At 46.1% G+C, this 20915-nt stretch overlaps 1 protein-coding gene across 3 annotated transcripts in view; it reads left to right on the forward strand.

Moving 5' to 3' along the window:
* Nucleotides 1-20915, forward strand: part of LOC127426076 (inter-alpha-trypsin inhibitor heavy chain H3-like) — an 86798-nt gene that overhangs the window by 13858 nt on the left and 52025 nt on the right. For all 3 annotated transcript variants that reach the window (XM_051672579.1, XM_051672580.1, XM_051672581.1), the window contains exons 7-13: nt 2910-3026; nt 3188-3356; nt 3823-3933; nt 9898-10079; nt 10191-10370; nt 11341-11468; nt 12943-13133. In XM_051672579.1, the coding sequence (XP_051528539.1) occupies nt 2910-3026; nt 3188-3356; nt 3823-3933; nt 9898-10079; nt 10191-10370; nt 11341-11468; nt 12943-13133 (1078 nt within the window). The remainder of the gene's footprint in view (nt 1-2909; nt 3027-3187; nt 3357-3822; nt 3934-9897; nt 10080-10190; nt 10371-11340; nt 11469-12942; nt 13134-20915) is intronic.

Raw genomic sequence — 20915 nt, forward strand, 5'->3', positions numbered from 1 at the left:
TGTGGGAACAGTTTGGGGATGGCCCCTTCCTGTTCCAACATGACTGCGCACCAGTGCACAAAGCAAGGTCCATAAAGACATGGATGAGCGAGTTTGGTGTGGAAGAACTTGACTGGCCTGCACAGAGTCCTGACCTCAACCCGATAGAGCACCTTTGGGATAAATTAGAGCGAAGACTGCAAGCCAGGCCTTCTCGTCCAACATCAGTGTCTGACCTCACAAATGCGCTTCTGGAAGAATGGTCAAAAATTCCCATAAACACACTCCTAAACCTTGTGGAAAGCCTTCCCAGAAGAGTTGAAGCTGTTATAGCTGCAAAGGGTGGGCTGACATCATATTAAACCCTATGGATTAAGAATGGGATGTCACTTAAATTCATATGCATCTAAAGGCAGATGAGCGAATACTTTTGGCAATATAGTGTATCTAGGTGATACAGTTTCTATGTATTGTAGTTTATGTGACCAGTGTGATGTCTCAAGGCAGCTAGCAGATGTTCGGATTAACCAGTTTGTCTGCTTCCTGACCTCGGCCCTAGTTAGTCAAATACTATCACAATTAAGACTATGAGCTAAATTACTAGAGAGAAGAGCAGCACCTTCCCTGGAGGGATGGAGTCCGTCTCTCTTTAGCAGGTCAGGTCTACCCCAAAAACTCTTCCAATTGTCTAGAAATCCTATGCTATTCTCCGGACACCACTTAGACATCCAGCCGTTCAGTGACACTAATCTACTATAAACCTTGTCACCATGATGAGCAGGGAGTGGGCCAGAGCATATTACAGTGTCTGACATCATTTTTGCAAGTTCACACACCTCTTCAACATTATATCTAGTGATCTCCGACTGGCGAAGCTGGACATCGTTAGTGCCAACATGAATAACAATTTTAGAAAATCAACATTTAGCATTAGCCAGCACTTGTAAATTTGATCTGATGTCAGATGCTCGAGCCCCAGAAATGCATTATACAATAGTGGCTGGAGTCTCTATTTCAACGTTCCTTACAATAGAATCACCTATGACCAAGGCTCTTTCAAAATGATTCTCAGTGGTTGCATCACTGAGTGGGGAGAATCGATTGGAAACCCTAACAGGAACGGGAAAGTGGTGTCTGAGGGAGTAGGCTGAGTGAACCTGCAAGCACTGCCCCAGGAGGAGGCAGATCCAGCCCTGTCGCTGCTGTGTCCGGTACGCACTTTACGCATCTATTTGGATCGCACGCAGAGCTTTAGAATCTCTGAGCAGCTCTTTATCTGCTTTTGGTGCACAGCGGAAAGTAAGCACTGTCTCCAAGCAGAGGATCACCCACTGGCCCTGCTGTGGGGGCTCTACAGCCGGAACCAAAGTGTGTGTGTTGCTCGCTGTACTACCTGCATCCGAAACAGTATCTACCGGCTTCTCTTTCTCACTGACCTCCAATAGCGTTCGGATGCGTGTCTCTAACTAATTTATCTTCTCCGTCAGCCTGACTAATTCCTTACATTTATCACATGTATATCCCTCACTGCTGATGAAAGAAGCTATAGTAAACATGTGGCATACAATGCAGGAAGAAATAACATGAGTGGATGCCATGACTTACCGCAGTTGTTTGTTGTTGTTGTTATGGTTGTTCTTGAGTGCCGAGGGTTTGAGATCGATGTGGTTCGATGTCGTTCCTGATCAGCAGAGGTTTGAGATTGATGCAATAATCTGTGTAAAACAAAGAGGAGAAAAAAATCAGTTGGTTCTCAATTATATGGGTTGGTATGCATTTGTACCACAGTTATTCTGATTTTGAAGTCTAGTGACACATTTTAAGTATCTGGTTTAGCAGCGTCAAATACACAGGCAGAGGCACAACCTTGGCTAATGCACCTGTATGGCTCTGTAGATGGATACGTCTCAATGGACAGAGCAGCGTGAGCGAAAAGCTCTTAAAGCTTGAGCTCTTTAACGTGAGAAAAAGAAACCATTTGAATTCGGAACCAAATTCTACTTCACCACCCTTGAATTTACTATAGTAACACTAACTCTACTTTAGGCAGAAATAGATTGATAATAAATATGATCATATTACTACTTCAGCTCTTTACAAATTTGTCATAGGCTACATTAGGGAGTGAGGGAATATAATTATTTTTTGTTAAAACTTATAACTATTTATATTTGTATTTATTGTTTTTACATGTGTTTAGCGTAGGTCTACTGTTTATAATTACAAAAATGCCATAGTTTGTTTTATAGAAATCATGTTACGTCTAACCATGGTAGTGAAGAAGATTGATGCTTCCATGTGTTTACTATGGTCTTGTTACAAATACCACTGTTAAAACTATAAAAATTAATAATTTATGAATAAATTAACATTTTCAAAAAGGCAAATGTAAAATATATTAAAAATGTCACTTTTATTATTAGTTACTGTCTTCGCATTTTCATTTTATAGGCCCCAGATATAGCCCTCGTTTGGTCTCACATTCATGAAGCATAAGCCTGCTGAATTTATTAACAAAACTTTAAAACGATGGAATGCATCGAAGTTGCATTGAGCAAATTAAGCAAATAACACAAATACACTTTCAAATTATGTCACATATTTGGGTTCAGAAGTAGGGGGGCGTTCATCAAAAAAAGGTTGAGAACCACTGCTCTACACAAAAACTGTGCCACAATACTATACAGTCACTGTATTAAAAGTAACGTTATATATGCCTCCAACACCGCCCCCCCCCACATCCGGTGTTGTGAAGATTTCTCACTCCCTAGTATGGTTATGTTTAGGGTGTAGGGGTGGGCTTTAAGGATAGCGATCAGTCATGTAGCGAGGAGTAAGTTCTGCTCAAATCTGGCACTGTTCTGAAAGACTAGACATGAAAAAAGAAATGAACGATATTCAGAATTCAATTATTTTTTTATTTCTCTTAGGTATCGAATGGCTATTTCGTCCACTACTTTGCACCCACTGACATTCCACGTATTCCAAAAAATGTGGTGTTTATCATTGACCGAAGTGGCTCTATGCATGGCAGAAAAATAGAACAGGTAAATAATAAGGAACAATGTCAATGGGGAGTTGCTTTGTTTAATTTAATAACAAAACTGTCCATATCTGGCAAATTTGAGTAAACATAATGGTTATGTAGAAACAATAACTGATATTTCTGAGATTTTCAGATGTGCTGACAGAAGTGGGTTTTTTTTAGACTCGTTTGGCTCTGTTGAAGATTTTGAGTGATCTCGATGAGGATGATCACTTTGGACTGATCACCTTTGACAGTCAAGTTGAAATTTGGAAACATGAACTCCTCAAAGCTACCAAGGCAAACCTGGAGGATGCCAAATCTTTCGTAAAGAAAATCAGAGATAGGGGAGGTGAGTTCTTAACACTAGTCATGTAGCCATCAGACGCAATCTTGTAGCAAAAAAGCTAGAATACAACAGAACGCAGGTGTCTCAAAAGACTCACTTTTAAAAGTTTTTGGCAGATGCACTTTGCACACCCGAGTAAATAATAATATCTGCATTTTGTTTAGTAACATGCACTTTTATAAAGTAGAATATAATAAAATTGCATACTACATATAGTATATGATATAACGATATAGACTCATATATACTATAATATGAAGTCCATGACATCGTCCATGAATCTGATTTAAAATTCCTGTTCAGCACTGTGCAAAATACCCATCAGCCTACAAGGGCGATACCAATTTATAATTTTGCCATATTTTTGACTGGGTCCACCAGTCTATTGGTGCTCAAAGAGCTTGCTGTGTGACCACTGCTATTTACATTTGGGTCCAATAGTCACTCCATATGTTTTTTCTTCCTTTAGCCACAGACATAAACACTGCTCTGCTTAAAGGAGTGAACATGATCAAGCAACACCCACGAGAAGGAACTGCATCCATCCTGATACTGCTTACTGATGGAGACCCCACTGCAGGCACACAATCACTGATACACCTACATACCCAGTGTTCATTGCCAACATTCAGCATTTGAGGAACTGATGTTCATCTTAACACTAATTTACTTCACAATCATGCTTCATAAATAGATCCACACTGTAATTCACATCCTTTATAGATAAAGTGCGTAATATATTTTCCATGTTTAAATACTTTCTCCAATTTCATCTTAATATGCAGAGACTAGCTATAGGTAGGTTGAAGTATAAATACTGTGGCTCTTTGGTGCATTCAAGACATTGCTTGGTTTATTTGGACATCTCACCCAGTCTAACATAGCAGCATGGGTTCAACCAATGGTGTGTGTTTGTGTGTCTGTTTGACCAACCGATGGAAAATGTCGTGGTTACTGGTGTAACCTCCGTTCCCTGATGGAGGGAACGAGACGTTGGTGTTGATGTAGTGACACTAGGGGTCACTCTTGGGAGCCCGAGACACCTCTGGTCTTTGATAAAAGGCCAATGAAAATTGGCGAGTGGTATTTGCATGCCACTCCCCCGAACATACGGGTATAAAAGGAGCTGGTATGCAACCACTCATTCAGGTTTTACGCTGAGGAGCCGATATAAGGTCCGGCCATTTCAGCGGGTAGTTCAGCATTGTGGCAGGAGGGACCAATGTCTCGTTCCCTCCATCAGGGAACGGATGTTACACCAGTAACCACGACGTTCCCTATCTGTCACTCACTCGACGTTGGTGTCGATGTAGTGACACTAGGAGTCCCTAAACAAAATTCCACAAGGCTGAACTGTGTTACGTGAACTGGCGGTGTGTGGTGGACAGACTTGCTCATAGCCAGCACACCAGGTTGACACGTAACCTCCCCCAACAAAGTTATGAGTGTCGAACGGCCCTTTTTGGGGACAAGTCGACTACCCAGAGATAGTCTGGGGACAAGTTGACTACCCAGAGATAGAGACAGGCTTAACCCAGTTGTGGCCTCTTTCCCCTTCTCTTTTTCCACTCTCTAAAAAAGAAGGGGGATTATCCGACTGGGCCGCCAGGTCTAGTCGGGGGGTGTCCCTCCCAAGGGAGGGAGACCACACCTCGCCCCAAGAGAGGGGGGGATATTTAAGTGGAAGAATACATCACATGGTCTTTCCAACCATGTGGAGAGCCTTCAAGGTAGATCCTGCCCAATGGGGGAGGAGTTACTACAACATGAAGACTGGGGCAGAGGGGCTCTGCCCAAGGAAGATGCAGTTTGCCAGCAGGGATATGAATTAGCGGAAGATATAGATCGCATGGGGTTAGCCTTACAGGGAACCGCCACATGCGGAGCACCTACCCCAGAACCGGGCTCTTAGTTAGTGCGTGTACTGGGCCAGCAGCGAGTCTCTCCAAACACTCGACTGCCACAGGGCTCGGAGGAAGTCAACCAGGGAACAACTTTTGTGAACACTACTGGGAATTAACAGCGCACGTCTTCAGCTCAAAAGGAGGTGGAAGGCGCTATGTGCAAGCGATACACCCGGCCGGCTATCCCGGGCTTATCCGCTTGTGTTGCGTGCCACTACCTGGGACGAAACCGGTTCCACACGGAGGTTTTAGAACCTTGCAAAGGTGTTGGGTGTTGCCCAGCCCGCTGCTCTGCAAATGTCTGTTAGAGAGGCACCTCTGGCCAGGGCCCAAGAAGCCGCTACACCACGGGTAGAATGGGCTCGTAGCCCTACCAGGGGCGGCACGTTTTGGGTGAGATATGCCATAGTTATGGCATCAATGAGCCAGTGGGCGATCCTCTGCTTGGAGACAGCGCTTACTTTCCGCTGTGCACCAAAAGCAGATAAAGAGCTGCTCAGAGATTCTAAAGCTCTGCGTGCGATCCAAATAGATGCGTAAAGTGCGTACCGGACACAGCAGCGACAGGGCTGGGTCTGCCTCCTCCTGGGGCAGTGCTTGCAGGTTCACCACCTGGTCCCTAAAAGGAGTGGTGGGAACCTTGGGCACATAGCCCAGTCGGGGTCTCAAGATCACCTGAGAATATCCCGGACCGAACTCCAGGCACGTTTCGCTGACAGAGAATGCTTGCAGGTCACCTACCCTCTTGATGGAAGTGAGCGCAGTCAGGAGGGCAGTCTTCAAGGAGAGTGCCTTAAGCTCGGCTGACTGCAAATCTCAAAGGGGGCTCTCTGTAGACCCTGAAAAACTACAGAGGTCCGATGAGGGAACGAGGCGTGGCCTGGAGGGATTCAGCCTCCTGGCGCCTCTTAGGAACCTGATGATCAGATCATGCTTCCCTAAGGACTTACCGTCGACTGCGTCGTGGTGTGCTGCTATGGCAGCAACGTACACCTTCAAGGTGGAAGTGGACAGCCTCCCTTCCAACCTCTCTTGCAGGAAGGAAAGCACTGATCTGACTGCGCATCTCTTGGGGTCTTCCCGACGGGAAGAACACCACTTAGCGAACAGACGCCACTTAAAGGCATACAGGCGTCTCGTAGAGGGAGCCCTAGCCTGAGTGAACGTGTCTACCATCACAGGTGGGAGACAGCTTAGGTCTTCCGTGTCCCGTCCAGGGGCCAGACATGGAGATTCCAGAAGTCTGGTCACGGGTGCCGGATGGTGCCCCTTCCCTGAGAAAGAAGGTCCTTCCTCAGGGGAATTTGCCCGGGGGGAGCTGTCGCAAGGAGCGTGAGGTCCGAGCACCACATCTGGGCGGGCCAGTAGGGTGCTTACCAGGACGACCTTCTCCTCATCCTCCCTGACCTTGCACAGGGTCTGTGCGAGCAGGCTCACTGGGGGAAAACGCATATTTGAGAATGCCAGGGGACCAGCTGTGTGTCAGCGCATCTATGCCGAGGAAGGCCTCGGTCAGGGCGTACCAGTGGGGAGGATTCTTTGGAGGCGAACAGGTGCACCTGTGCCTGTCGAATCGACTCCAAATCAGCTGGACCACCTAGTGGAGTCTCTACTCTCCCTTGAGGGTAACCTGTTGTGACGGCGCGTCCGCCGAAGTGTTGAGGTTGCCCTGGATGTGAGTGGCTTACAGCGACTTGAGCTGCTGCTGACTCCGTTGGAGGAGATGGCGGGAGAGTTGTGACATACAGCGGGAGCGCAGACTGCCTTGGCGGTTGACATATGCTACCGCTGCTGTACTGTCTATCCGAACTAGCACGTGCTTGCCCTGGATCAATGGCCAGAACCTCCACAGGGCGAGCAGAATTGCCAGTAACTCGAGGCAGTTGATGTGCCTGTTGAATGCCTTCAAACAGGCCAGCACTGACTGGGCATGCTCATTCGTAAGGTGCGCCGTCAAGGAGACTGAGTCCAACTCCAAACCGAGAAAAGAGATGCTCTGAACCGGGAGGAGCTTGCTCTTTTCCCAGTTGACCCGAAGTCCTAGTCGGCCGAGGTGTGAGAGCACCAGGTCCCTGTGTGCGCCTAACACGTCTCGAGAGTGAGCTAAGATTAGCCAGTCGTCGAGATAGTTGAGAATGCGAATGCCCACCTGCCTTAACGGGGCAAGGGCAGCCTCTGCGATCTTCGTAAAGATGTGAGGAGACAGGGACAGGCCGAAAAGGAGGACTTTGTACTGATACGCCTGACCCTCGAACGCGAACCGCAGGAAGGGTCTGTGTCAAGGAAGGATCGAGATGTGAAAGTACGCATCCTTCGGGTCTACCGCCACGAACCAATCTTGATGCCGGACGCTCACTAGAATGCGTCTTTGCGTCAGCATCTTGAACGGGAGTCTGTGTAAAGCCCGGTCCAGTACTCGCAGGTCCAAGATTGGCCGCAACCCACCGCCTTTTTTCGGTACAATGAAGTAGGGGCTGTAAAACCCTTTCTTCATCTCGGCTGGAGGGACAGGTTCTATCATGTCCTTCCGTAGGAGGGTAGCAATCTCCGCGCAAGGTAGCAGCGTTTTCGTCTTTCACCAAGGTGAAGTGGACACTGCTGAACCTGGGCGGATGCCCGGCGAAGTGAATTGCGCAGCCGAGTCGAACGGTCCGGACCAGCCCTCATGACGGACTGGAAGGCGCAAGCCATGCGTCCAAGTTCCGCGCAAGGGGGACCAAAGGGACAACGTCATCGGATGTACCGGCAGGTGGGGCCTCACGGCGGGGCGGAGCTCAAGGTGCCACACCACGTCGTGGCCGTGCTGAGTCTGAGGACATCGAAGCACTTGCCTGGCTCCTTGTGACCACCCCCGAAACATCCTGGGACGGGGGAGGAAGAGGCCTGTCCTCGTGACCCGTGGAGACTGTCACATCGGGGGCGGGTTTGTGCCACAGCTGGGATCTCAGGGTGGGAGACCGCAGCTGGAGCGCCAGCCTGCCAAATGGAGTGGTGGACGGTGGTCGTGATGCCAGCCGTACACACCGGATACGTGACCCAGGGAATAAGGAAACCACTCTTGCTGAGCTCTTGAGTACTGCAGCCACTTGGGCATGCAGTGCAATTAAATGCAAAAGGTAACAAAAAGATGAAGATCTGCTTACCAGCTCCAGAGCAGTGGGTTTCGTTGTCCCTGGGTCGCCCGTCTCAAGGGCGCTTTGAAGCTTTTCACGGGTTCTGGGTGGCCATGAGACGGGTGGCGTCTGCTTCCTGCGGTGGGCTCCACGCCGGGGCCAGGCCGAAGGGGCGGGCTGCGGCGGAGCCGGTGCAGTCACCGCAGGGGGACACCCTTGGCGATGAGTAGATGGGGTGCGGGATCTTGAGCCACACCGGGGCAGGATAAGCCGGCTAGCATCCATCTACTGTTCTACCATCAAAAACTGCTGGGCAAAGTCCTTGACGGTGTCGCCGAATGCGGGCATAGGTGCACTGCGAGCGCCTTTATCCACCGGGGGATTGCCGAATAACCCTTGGCCGCCCCACCATCGAGGGTACTGAGAGCGGGGAAGCTGAAAAGATCGGGACCGGGCAGTAAAAAGTGCCTCCCGCGACCTTGTCTGCTCTTCATGCGCTTCCGGGAAGAAAGGAACGGGGCGGGGCGTGGCTTTGAGCGGCGCCCGGGAAAGCATGTCGTCATCTCCACGTCAGCCTGTGACTGGGCGATCGACCCCGAAGGGAGGAGCCCAGCTGAGGCTTCCGACTGGACGAGCCCGCTCTCCGATGCTGCGCTCGAGAGCTCATCACTTTCGCGGGCTCCGAATAAGAGGTCGAACTCGCCATGAGACGAGCCGGCAGACTCACCCAGAAGCCCGATCGCGTGCTGGGGAATGGGAGGTCTGCGGGGGATACCCGGCGGAGGCGGTCCCATTGGGGTCCCCAAATCGCCCCCAGTGCTAACTGCGCTGGCCTCAAACCCGTGGGTAAAAGGACCGAGGCGGGAGCCTCTGGGGTGGCTCTTTTAGATATATACTCTTTTAGAGGGGAAAAATGCTCTTTCAGAAAATATACTCTCTAGTTTTTCTGCCGAAGCGCCCAGGGGTGTTCTCTGCAGTGCACCAGTGCAGAGGAGGGAGAAGCCGCTGAAATGCACCGTCAGATCCAGCAGAGGTGAATGAACAGTAGTATTCAGCTCAGTGAGCATGACCGTTCGGCTCCGAAGAGAAAATCTGAATGAATGGTTGCATACCAGCTCCTTTTATACCCGTATGTTCGGGGGAGTGGCATGCAAATACCACTCGCCAATTTTCATTGGCCTTTTATCAAAGAGCAGAGGTGTCTCGGGCTCCAAGAGTGACCCCTAGTGTCACTACATCGACACCAACGTCGAGTGAGTGACAGATAGGGAACGGTGGTAGTGTTCGGCAAACCTGTATGTAAAGAGTCTTTTTTTTATTTTTATTATTATTCCATTTGGTGCCAGTAGAGGTGCAGAAATTACACACTTCACCTTTACTTAATATAACAGTCTGGTTAGCAAACCTGTTAATAAAAGAGTGTATACCTTAATAGTTTAACAAACAATGAATTATTAGCATGACCAATTGGGTTTCTTGTGAGAACAGAGCTGTTTTCAGAGCTAACAGGTGTGTTTTTTTTTACAGGTGAAACCAATACAGAGACGATAATGTCCATTGTGAGGAAAGCCATTGGGTCAAAGTTTCCTCTCTATTGCCTTGGTTTTGGGTATGATGTTAACTTTGATTTCCTGACACAAATGTCACTGGAAAATAATGGGATTGCTCGCAGAATTTATGAGGATTCTGATGCTGATCTACAGCTGCAGGTGCAATACAGAAAATCAATTTTAAATTCACCCATCCACAATTAAGAAATTCTCAGATTATTTATTTGAGTATTTTAACTCCTTTTATTGTCTTTTTTGTTTGTTTGGTAGGGCTTTTATGATGAAGTTGCCATTCCTCTCCTCAGTGATATTCAACTTATTTACACTGAAGTGACAAATCTTACTAAGACCAATTTTAACATGTACTTCAACGGCTCTGAAATTGTAGTCTCAGGTCAAATCATGGACAACAGTGTGGAGAGTTTCACCGCTGAGGTCATCGCAATATCTGTAAGATTATTTTGTTTTACAGCTAGATCACTAGTCTCTGGGACTGTGGTCCACTTCACTTTAAACATCCATTGGCTAACTTCCCTAAGCACTTCCCCTCAGTGAATCCCTGCCTCCATTTTGAAAGTCCGTTCCACTTTGCTAGTGGGCGAGATGTACACTTCAGGCAGCTCCATATCCCAAAATGCAACTCAGTTGTAACATCATAGCACAGATCGTACTTAACCTCCACACAACTCTTATGTATGATGGCAGTGAAGTTAGGTCAATTAAGCAGTTTACAAAAGTTATATTTAGATTTAACAGCTAAATACTTGTAGCTACCTTAAACTGACTGTTTGTTACACAGTCATAGCCTATGGGTATATTACTGTTCCCATTTCTGTTTGTGTAAAACTTGATTAATCCTTTCTAATAATGTATTCTAATTAAAAAAAAAAAAAAAAAAATCTTAAAGGAAAATATCTATATATAAGCTTCTGAAATTACAACTGAACTTTACCTGAATCTGTGATTGTAAATCTCCGAAAACGTTGTCTTCTCAGGTGCAAAAATCACTAAATAATTGCACAAAATGACATCAGCTCGATCTAGGGCTTAGGGTGTTCCAGTTAAACCCATTGCACGGGTTCTGCCAGTAGTGGGCACTCGCGCAACATAAGCAATAACGTACTTCCAAATCCATGAAACGGTGTGAAGCTAGCGAGGGATGGAGATAGAAAATTGAAATGGAACGCAGCCTGGGTCTGTTTATCAAGTTTGTTGTTGTGAGGGAGTGAGTGGGCTGATATTTTCTCATTTACAACAGTCTCAAACATGGCCAGAAGCACATTGGATATTAGGACCATGGGTGGTGTGTTAATGTTGGAAAAAATGTCAACTTTGATTTCAAAATATTTTTATAAGTTAAAGTATGACTGACTGCATTTATGATGAAAATGTTGACTAGCATACTTTTATTTCTATGTAGAAAGACAATAAGGTGACATACCAAGACACTGTTAAGACAAAAGACCTCAGTGATGTTCCACCTGAGAATAAAGATTTCATGCAGAGACTGTGGGCCTACCTTACAGTGAAGCAACTTCTGGAGAGACAGTAAGTTCATGAGTTGTCTGTCTGTCTGCAGCACAATACATTAAGGAATCTTAAAAATTAGGTTATGCCAACAATAGTCATTCTAATGGGTTAGATCCTTGAGGATCTAACAATTAACAATTGCACATTAGTTACAGTTTTTGACAACTGCTTACACACGATTTCTGAAACTGTGACTCCATTCTCTAAACTCTACACATAAAACCCCAAAACACACACACACACACACACACACACACACACACACACACACACACACACACACTTGTTGGTGCAGCTATCATTATGAGGACTCTCCATAGACATAATGATTTTTATACTGTACGGAATATAGATTATATCTCCTAACCCTACCCCTAAACCTAACCCTCGCAAAAAACCTCCTGCATTTTTACATTTTCAATAAAACATAATTTAGTATGTTTTTTAGCGATTTGAATTATGTGGACACTAGAAATGTCCTCATAAACCACATTTATAGCATAATATCCTTGTAATTACCAGTTTGTAACCTAAAAAAAAGTCCTCGTAAACCACTTAAACCTGCTTTTAAAACTTAAACTTTCATATGTGAGCACTGAGTGTAGGTAATCGGTAAATGAGTGTTGCATTTTTAATGGCAGTGTTTTCCAAATGAAACACAAGAGTTGTTAGTTTTGAATGATATGTCTTATGTAGAGAACTGTGTTTAGTGTTTTGCAAAAAGTAGTTTTACAATTGCAAACTGAGTGTGAAACAGATAATGTACCTGCAGTTTTGCAGACTTGGTCTGAAGATGAGGTACATCAGTTAATGGTTTCACCGAGTGAGCTGCAAGTACCAATTTTAGTGTGTAAGTGATCGTAAAAATAATTGCCAACAGCCATATCACCCTGGAGCTCTAGACTGGTTACTCACTGAAGCTAAGCAGGGTTGAGCCTGGTCAGTACCTGGATGGGAGACCTCCTGGGGAAAACTAAGGTTGCTGCTGGAAGAGGTGTTAGTGAGGCCAGCAGGGGGTGCTCTCCCTGTGGTCTGGGTGGGTCCTAACACCCCAGTATAGTGATGGGGACACTATACTGTAAAAAGGCACTGTCCTTCGGAAGAGACATTAAAATGAGGTCTTGACTCTCTTTGGTCATTAAAAATCCCAAGGCACTTCTTGCAAAGAGTAGGGGTGTAAGCCAGGTGTCCTGGCCAAATTACCCCAATTGGCCCTTATCAATTCTGGCCTCCTAATAGTGCCCATCCCTGAATTGGCTACATCACTATACTCTCTCCTCTCCACAAACAGCTGGTGTGTGGTGAGCATACTGGTGCTCTATGGCTGGTGTTGCATCATCCAGGTGGATGCTGCACACTGGTAGTCGGTGAGGAGGGTCCCCTGTTCAGTATGTGAAGTGCTTTGAGTGTAGCGTAAGAAAAGCACTATATAAATATAACATTCATTAATGTATTAACTTTTTTATGTCTTCTCTCTATATGTCTGTGTCAGGGTGCTTCTTAAAGGACAAGAGAAAGAGGATGAAAAGAAAGAAGCTCTCAAACTATCCCTGAAATATCAGTTTGTGACCCCTCTCACCTCTTTGGTAGTTACTAAGCCACAGGAAGAGGAAGTGGAAGTTGCTGACAAGCCCAAAGAGGGAGGGGAGCCACCCAGACCACCAGTAGCTGTGTTACCCCATTGTGAGAACTGAGAAGTTAAAACATAAGTAGCATCTTGCCCATATTGTTATTAAAATGTTTACAAACATTTGCCTTTTAACAAAGTAGCAAAGCCTAATTTTATACAGCAAACACATAGAAATTTGGCAGTAGTAACATAAAACTTGAACTAATGCATTAATACACAAAAGTTCCCTTTCAAGTCAGTCACTTTGCCGCTGCATCAGAAGCTGATACAATGGGAACTCTTCCCAGGAGAGACAAAACTTCTGCCTTTTCTCAAGATCTTTAGATTACACTCACCAGCTTCAGGGATAACAGATAACAAACTCAGAAATACTAAATAAACAGCTTTGCAGCATTCAGCTCCTGTTAACGTTGGGTTTTGCGTGTGACTCAGACTCTCTCTGCCTCTCTGACGCTCCGCCAGCCTTTTCAAGCCCGTCTCCACCGTCACTGAAATGAGACACAGGTGTTTAATATCAACAATCACCAGGTGATGGCCCTTACCTCTCCCCACTGACAGACACACGTCCCGCTCCACATACCTCCAACACCTGACTCAGGGCCGACCCCCCCCATTCCTTGAGAGGAGATCAGCCACAACCATCTGTGGCCCCGGCCTTTGGACCACTTTAAATTTGAACGGCTGAAGTACCAGGTACCAACGAGTGATCCACGTGTTGGTATCCTTCATGTGGTGGAGCCACTGAATTAGGGCATGATCCGAGCAGAGGACTGCCCCAGCAGGTAATAGTGGAGGGTTAGGACCACCCATTTGATGGCTAGGCAAAATGATGGGGAGAGAGAAGTTTGGAGCATGTAAAAGCAGCCCACCACAGAGTGCAGATTTCACCTACGCGAAAGCCTCTTGGCACACCTCCTTCCACTGGACTGGGTCTGGCACCCCATTTTTAGTGAGATCAGTCAAGGGGCTGGTGACATCAGAGAAACTAGGCACAAACCTTCGGTAGTAGCCAGCCAGCCCCATAAACTGTCTCACCTCCTTTTTGGTCTTGGGTCGTAAGCAGGCCAGCTATCGCCGCAGTCTTATCAATTTGGGGCCGTACCTGCCCATGACCCAAGTGGAAGCCCAGATACCGTATTTCCACCTGTCCAGTTGCGTACTTTTTCGGGTGTGCCGTGAGCCCAATTTGTTACTGTATATAATAATGTCATCTAAATAGGCAGTGGTGTATGCAGCGTGCAGCCGGAGAATCTTATCCATGAGGCGCTGGAATGTGGTGGGAGCCCTGAACAAACCAAATGGAATAGTGATGAATTGGTGTAATCCGAACGGTGTGGAAAATGCATTTTTTTCTCGGGATAGTGGAGTTAAGGGGATCTGCCCCTTTATTAAATCCAATATAGAATAAAATTGAGCCGCACCCAGCCAATCGAGCAGTTTGTCAATTCGGGGCATTGGGTTTGCGCCAAATTTAGACACCGCGTTGACTTTCTGGTAATCTACATAGAACCGGACTGACCCATCACTCTTAGGTACAAGAACAACCAGTCTGGCCCAATCGTATTCTTCCATTACCCCCATCTCGAGCATTGCCTCTAATTCGTCCCGAATCACTTTTTTCTTGTGTTGGGGCAAGCATTACGGCTGACTATGCACTACCACTCCTGGTGGGGTCTCGATATGGTGTTGTATGAGGTTCGTATGACCGGGAAGAGGAGAGAACACGTCCGCAAATTCTTTTTGCAACTTGGCCACCCCCACGAGCTGGGACGATAAGAGGTGGTCTCCACAAGGGACCTGGGTGAATGGATCGGCTTTGAACTTCACCTTCGGCCCGAGTTCTGCCCTCTCCAGAACTACTGTCGCCATGGACACAGGGACTGCCTCTCTCCATAATTTAAGGTGGTTGAAGTGGTAAATTTGACATGCTCCGCCTCTATCTGTTCGTGTAACCTCATAATCGAGATCCTTGACTCACCATGTAACCTTGATCGGGGGCGCTCTGTGGCGTGTCAGGGACCCGGATCCACGTTCCCACCTCCATTACTGGATCGTCTTCCAATCTTGGCTCCCAGCAACTCCAACAGACCGGCCCAGGCTCCCTGGCTGAATTTGTGGCGGCGGAGACATCATCCTGGGAAGGGCAACGGAGAGGGGTAGGAGAGGGGACCGGCATATAGTGCAGCCCGTGGAACCGGTTTGGGTGGAAATGGTGAGGGGGGGAACAGGAGGGGGAGGAGCAGCAAGAGGGAGAGAATGAGAGAGATCTGGACTGCTGTTCGCCGGCTTCTGAGTAGGCCGCCATGTGGGCTTCGGCCAGCTGGACGGCATCATCCACCAATGTGGGGCAATGGCACTGGACCCATTCCATGGTTCTTCGGGGCAGGTGAATGGTCAACTGCTCCAGCACCATCAGCTCGATGATGTCCTCCACGTTGCGGCCTTCCTCAGCTTGCACCCTCTTTCGGCAGGCATCACAGAGTTGCTGGGCAAATGTGAACGGGTGGCCGGCTTCGCTCAGGATCAGGGAGCGGAACCGCTGGCGATGTTGTTCTGGTGTGCTGCCAACCGTTGCAGGACAGCTGTCTTCAGCTTCACATAGTCCAGGCGGTCCTCAGCGGATAGTTGCTGTATCACGAGCTGGGCCTCCCTGGAAAGCAGCGGCAGCAGGTGGAGGGCTCATTGTGTTCAAGGGCCCATCTTTGTGAGCAGGAGGTGCGGCTTCATCACCACCTGGAGCTAGCCAGCTCCGTAAGTCCTGCCGATCCTCGGCCTGTGCTTGGAGGAGCTCCTGGAAGCGGTGTTCTTGAGCGAGCAGAGCTTGATGGTGAGTCTCCTGGATGCTAGCCAAGGCACAGATGACTTCGCCCAGCAGGGAGGTGTCCATGGTGACTAAACTTCTTCCGGGTCCTGGGTTTCAGCACCAATGTAACGTTCTCAGTCTCAAGGGGGAAAGGAGGATGTGGGAGTCGGCGTTGCAGTCCACGTTAGTCTGTTTTTATTCTCAGGTTTTCAGACACACTTCTGCCTTTTCTCAAGATCTTTAGATTACACTCATCAGCTTCAGCTAACATAAACTCAGAAATACTAAATAAACAGCTTTGCAGCATTCAGCTCCTGTTAACATTGGTTGTGCGTGTGACTCAGACTCTCTTTGCCTCTCTGGCGCTCCGCCAGCCTTTCTTTCGCTGGCAAGCCTGTCTCCATGGTCACTGAAATGAGACACAGGTGTTTAATATCAACAATCACCAGGTAATGGCCCTTACTGCTTCCTCTCCCCACCATTCCCCACTGACAGACACACAACCCACTGACAGACACACGACCACGTCCCGCTCCACACATTGCTTCTTCGTTTTGATTTCCACCACTTTACAGCGGTGGGCACAGGCGAGCCTCCTTATTTACAAAGGCAATGTTTCATAAGCCATGCTAAATGCAAGATCTGCTTGTCTGTTTACTGTACACCGCTGGCCCCCATGAAAACCCGCACAGTTTGATTTGTCCACTCCTCTCCATGGTATACCATTGAGCTCAGACAGCTGAAATTTCTGGGCCGGGGTCTGGAGTGACTGTCTAAAAGAACTGGACTTACTGTACACAGACAAATGTATTCTGATCATCTTCTTTGTAACAAGACTGCAATCAGTGCTGCCAAAACCACCTACTATGCAAACATTTTTTGTAATTGTATAATTGTATAATTTATGGATCCTGTTCTCTACCATTAACAAATTACTCAAGCCTCCTGAAACCATTTCTACCATATTATCTCCATGAGTCAATGCACAGTCTTTTTAGAACTGTTCAACTCTAAAATTACAAACATTCATCAACAACTGGCATCTTCTGTATCTGTGAATACCAACTCCTCTGCATGGGCTACCCTGAGCCTGTCGTCCACCACCACCACTCTTTCAGTCTTTGAACCTGTATCAGTTGAGTATATCACAGACCTGATTATGAAGTCCAACTCATCCACCTGTTCACTAGATCCCCTTCCCACTACTCTAGTCAAAGCCAGCCTGCCTTCAGTCTCACCAACTATAACAGCCATAATCAACTCTTCCCTGTCTACTGCTACTATTCCATCATCACTAAAAATGGGCTCTATCACAAAAAAGCTGGCTTAGATCAGAATGATCTAAATAAGTACAGGCCAATTTCTAATCTGCTTTTTATTTCTAAAATCCTCGAACAGACTGTAGCCTCTCAGCTCCAGGCCCACTTACACAGTAATAATCTTTATGAGCCATTCCAGTCTGGATTTTGCCCCAAACATAGCACAGAAACAGCCGTTGTTAAAATTACCAATGACCTCCTGCTTGCAGCTGACTCTGGCCTTCTGACCATTCTTATACTTCTCGACCTCAACCTTTGATACATCTCACACTCCATATTACTGGAACACATGGTTTTCATCCTATCTCTCTAACAGAAAACAGTTTGTACAGATAAAGAACTTCAGGTCGGGGTCAGCCACAGTTACTCAGGGTGTCCCACAGGGGTCAGTTTTGGGACCACTCCTCTTCATCATCTACCAACTTCCACTTGGACAAATTCTCCGCCAGCATGGAGTACAATTTCACTGCTACGCAGATGACACCCAGCTTTACATATTCACAAAGTCTAACACATCCCTTCCCCCTTCCGTTATCACCAAATGTCTACAGGACATCAAAACCTGGATGACAGATACCTTTCTTAAAGGAATAGTTCACCCACAAATGAAAATTTGCTGATATCCATCCAAGATGTATCTGAGTTTCTTTCTTCATCAAAACAGAATTTAAGACTTTTAGGATTTCATTTCAGGCCTCCTCCTCTAAACAATGCAGTTGAATGTACTCCATTTTTTGATGGTCCAAAATGCATATTTAGGGTGCATCAAAGTAATCCACACGACTCCAGTCGACAAAAAAGGTTCTTCTGAATGCAAATGACTGATTATTTTTAGAAACAAAACAATACTTATATACTTTTTAACTACAAATGTTCGCTTCCGTTCATCTCTGTGATGTGCGCTCATGAGAGGGATGACGTAAGCTCGTTGGTAAGGTCAAGCGTCACGTGGAGGAGGTGTCAGGAATCGCGTCATTGTTTACATAGTTTTTTTTTATTATTATTTGGAAATGGGTTTTTTTATTTTTTATTTTTTATTGTTTTGAAATTGTTTTGGACTGTTTTGGTTTGTGAACGGCACAAGTTTCGCTTGTAAACAATGACGCGCTTCCTGACTCCTCCACGTGACGCGTGACCTTACCAACGAGCTTACGTCATCCCTCTCATGAGCTCATGTCACAGAGATGTACGGATGCGAACATTAGTTAAAAAGTATATAAGTATTGTTTTGTTTTGTTTCTCAAAATAATCAATCATTTGGGTTCAGAAGAACTTTATTTGTCGACTAAAATGGAGTACATTCACTTGCATTGTTTAGAGGAGGAGGCCTGAAATGAAATCCTATAAGTCTTAAATTCTGTTTTGATGAAGAAATAAACTCAGATACATCTTGGATGGCCTGAGAGTGAGTAAATTATCAGCAAATTTTCATTTTTGGGTGAACTATTCCTTTAAACTAAATGGCAATAAAAGTGAGGTCCTCCTCATTGGCTCAAAGTCCACTTTGTCCAAGACCCCATCTTTTACTGTCCAGTTCACATTTCTCCCCAAATAAAAAGCCTTGGTGTCATCCTTGACAGTACACTTTCTTTTGGTCCTCACATTAATACAATTTCACAAACTGCATTCTTTCACCTACGCAATATCGCCAGATTACGTCCATTCCAGCACTCATGTTCTTATTTATGCCCTGGTGACATTCCACATCGATTACTGTAACTGGCCCCTTCATACCTATCAGAACTTCTTTACCCATACATCCCCTCCCATTCTCTAAGATCATCCTAAGCTTGTTTATTGACTGTTCCAAGCTCTGGAATTCACTACCGCTGTATATTCCTCAGTTGGACTCTTTCAATATTTAAAAAACAGATAAAAACACACCTGTTTAAATTAGTTTACAATCTGTAATTTCACTGCCTAGTTACATTTCTTGAATGACCATCTGCATTATTGTTGATTTATATTTATGTTGATTATGTTGATTTTATACTGTGTAAGGTGTCCTTGGGTGTTTTGAAAGGTGCCGATAAAAAAATGTGTTATTATTATTATTATTATTATTATTATTAGGAAAGAGATAATGCTCTCTAGCAAGAACGGAGAAAATAATGCATTTATTATTTTGCCAAGATGAAACAAGATGCAGTTTTGACATAAAGAAAGTTGAAGCAGCATTTTACCAGCTTCTTTCTGCTCTCTGCTGGTTGTGTAAAGTTTGTGGAGGCATGTCAGAGGGCACAGAGGACTGTCTGTATCTGCGCCATATTAATTCATTCTGTCTGAGCAACAGTGTGTGATGAAACAATGGCAAAATGTGATAAACGTTAAAAATGTTTTTGAAAAAGTAATTAATGATAATAATATGATGACATATATAAGACATACAGAAAAACTGTTATTTTCTGGTCACCAAAAAGGAAGGTGGGCTGCAGCTTATACTGGATATGAGCAGCTTGAATCGGAAACTCAGGAAGTGTCCGTTAAAGAATGTTTGTCTCACATCCGTCCTCTGGACTGGTATATGTCTATCGATCTGAAAGACATGTACTTTCATGTGCAGATAGCCTCTTGCCACAGGCCATTCTTGATATTCGACTTTTTGGGGACTGCTTACGAGTTCAAAGTCCTGCCATTTGGCTTGTCCCTAGCTCCCCGCTTATTTACAAAATGTGTCGATGCGATGCTTACTCCGCAAAGACTTAGCGGCGTCCGTGTGTTGAACTACCTCAACATTTGATTACTTTTAGCTCAATTCGATGAACAGGCGTGCAAGCACAGGGATCTGCTGCTTACACATTTTGAGCATTTGGGCCTCAAAGTCAGTGGGGCAAAGGGCATGCTGGTGCCCAGTCACCAAGTTTCCTTCTTTGGAAATAAACTCTGCTCGATAACCATTTTGGCATGTCTGACAGACATACACACTCAATCTATTTTCTGGTGTTTGATGAGTTTCAAGCCAGGGAGAGATTTACCACTGTGAGAGTTCCAGCAGGCATTGGGGTCGATGGCGCTGCGGCTGCTAAATCGGCTCTGAGAGCGTTTTGTACAGATGTTCAGGGCTTGCACGTTCTGATCCATACAGACAACACTGCAGTTGTGGTACACATCAATTGCCCGGAAGGAGTGCGGTCAAGCCCAATGTTGACTCTGGGGTGCCAAATTGTCTGTGGCCCAACAGAGAATATGAGACCTTCAGGCCTTGTCATTCAACGTCTCTTGCTTAGAGTTTGGACCAGGCATATCACAAGCTGTTCTCAAGCCTGAAAAGGGTTATGTCCCCAAAGTGGTGGCAACCCTCTTCTGGACTCAGGTTGTTACCTTGCAAGCCTTCTCTTCTCCTCAATTTGAGTCGGACAAGGCTAAGAGGCTGCACATGCTCTGTCCTGTGAGGGCATTAAGCATGTACATTGACCTAACGAGTCAATTCAGGCTGTATGAACAGATCTTTGTCTGCTTGGAAGACCACTCAAAAGGACTAGCCTGTTCAAGCAATGATTTTCTCACTTTATTGTTGATGACATTGTGTTCTCTTATGATTCGCAAGGCATACAGTGTCCATAGATGGTAATACTCATTACATCAGGAGCATGGCCTCCTCCTGGGTGTGGGCAAAGGGTGTGTCCTTGGAGGACATCTGTCTGGCTGCAGATTGGGCTTCCCTAACACCTTTGCCAGGCTCTATAACTTGGATGTTTCCACCCTGTCTTCCC

This window comes from Myxocyprinus asiaticus, chromosome 35, assembly GCF_019703515.2.
Source record: "Myxocyprinus asiaticus isolate MX2 ecotype Aquarium Trade chromosome 35, UBuf_Myxa_2, whole genome shotgun sequence".
NCBI classification, from domain to species: domain Eukaryota; kingdom Metazoa; phylum Chordata; class Actinopteri; order Cypriniformes; family Catostomidae; genus Myxocyprinus; species Myxocyprinus asiaticus.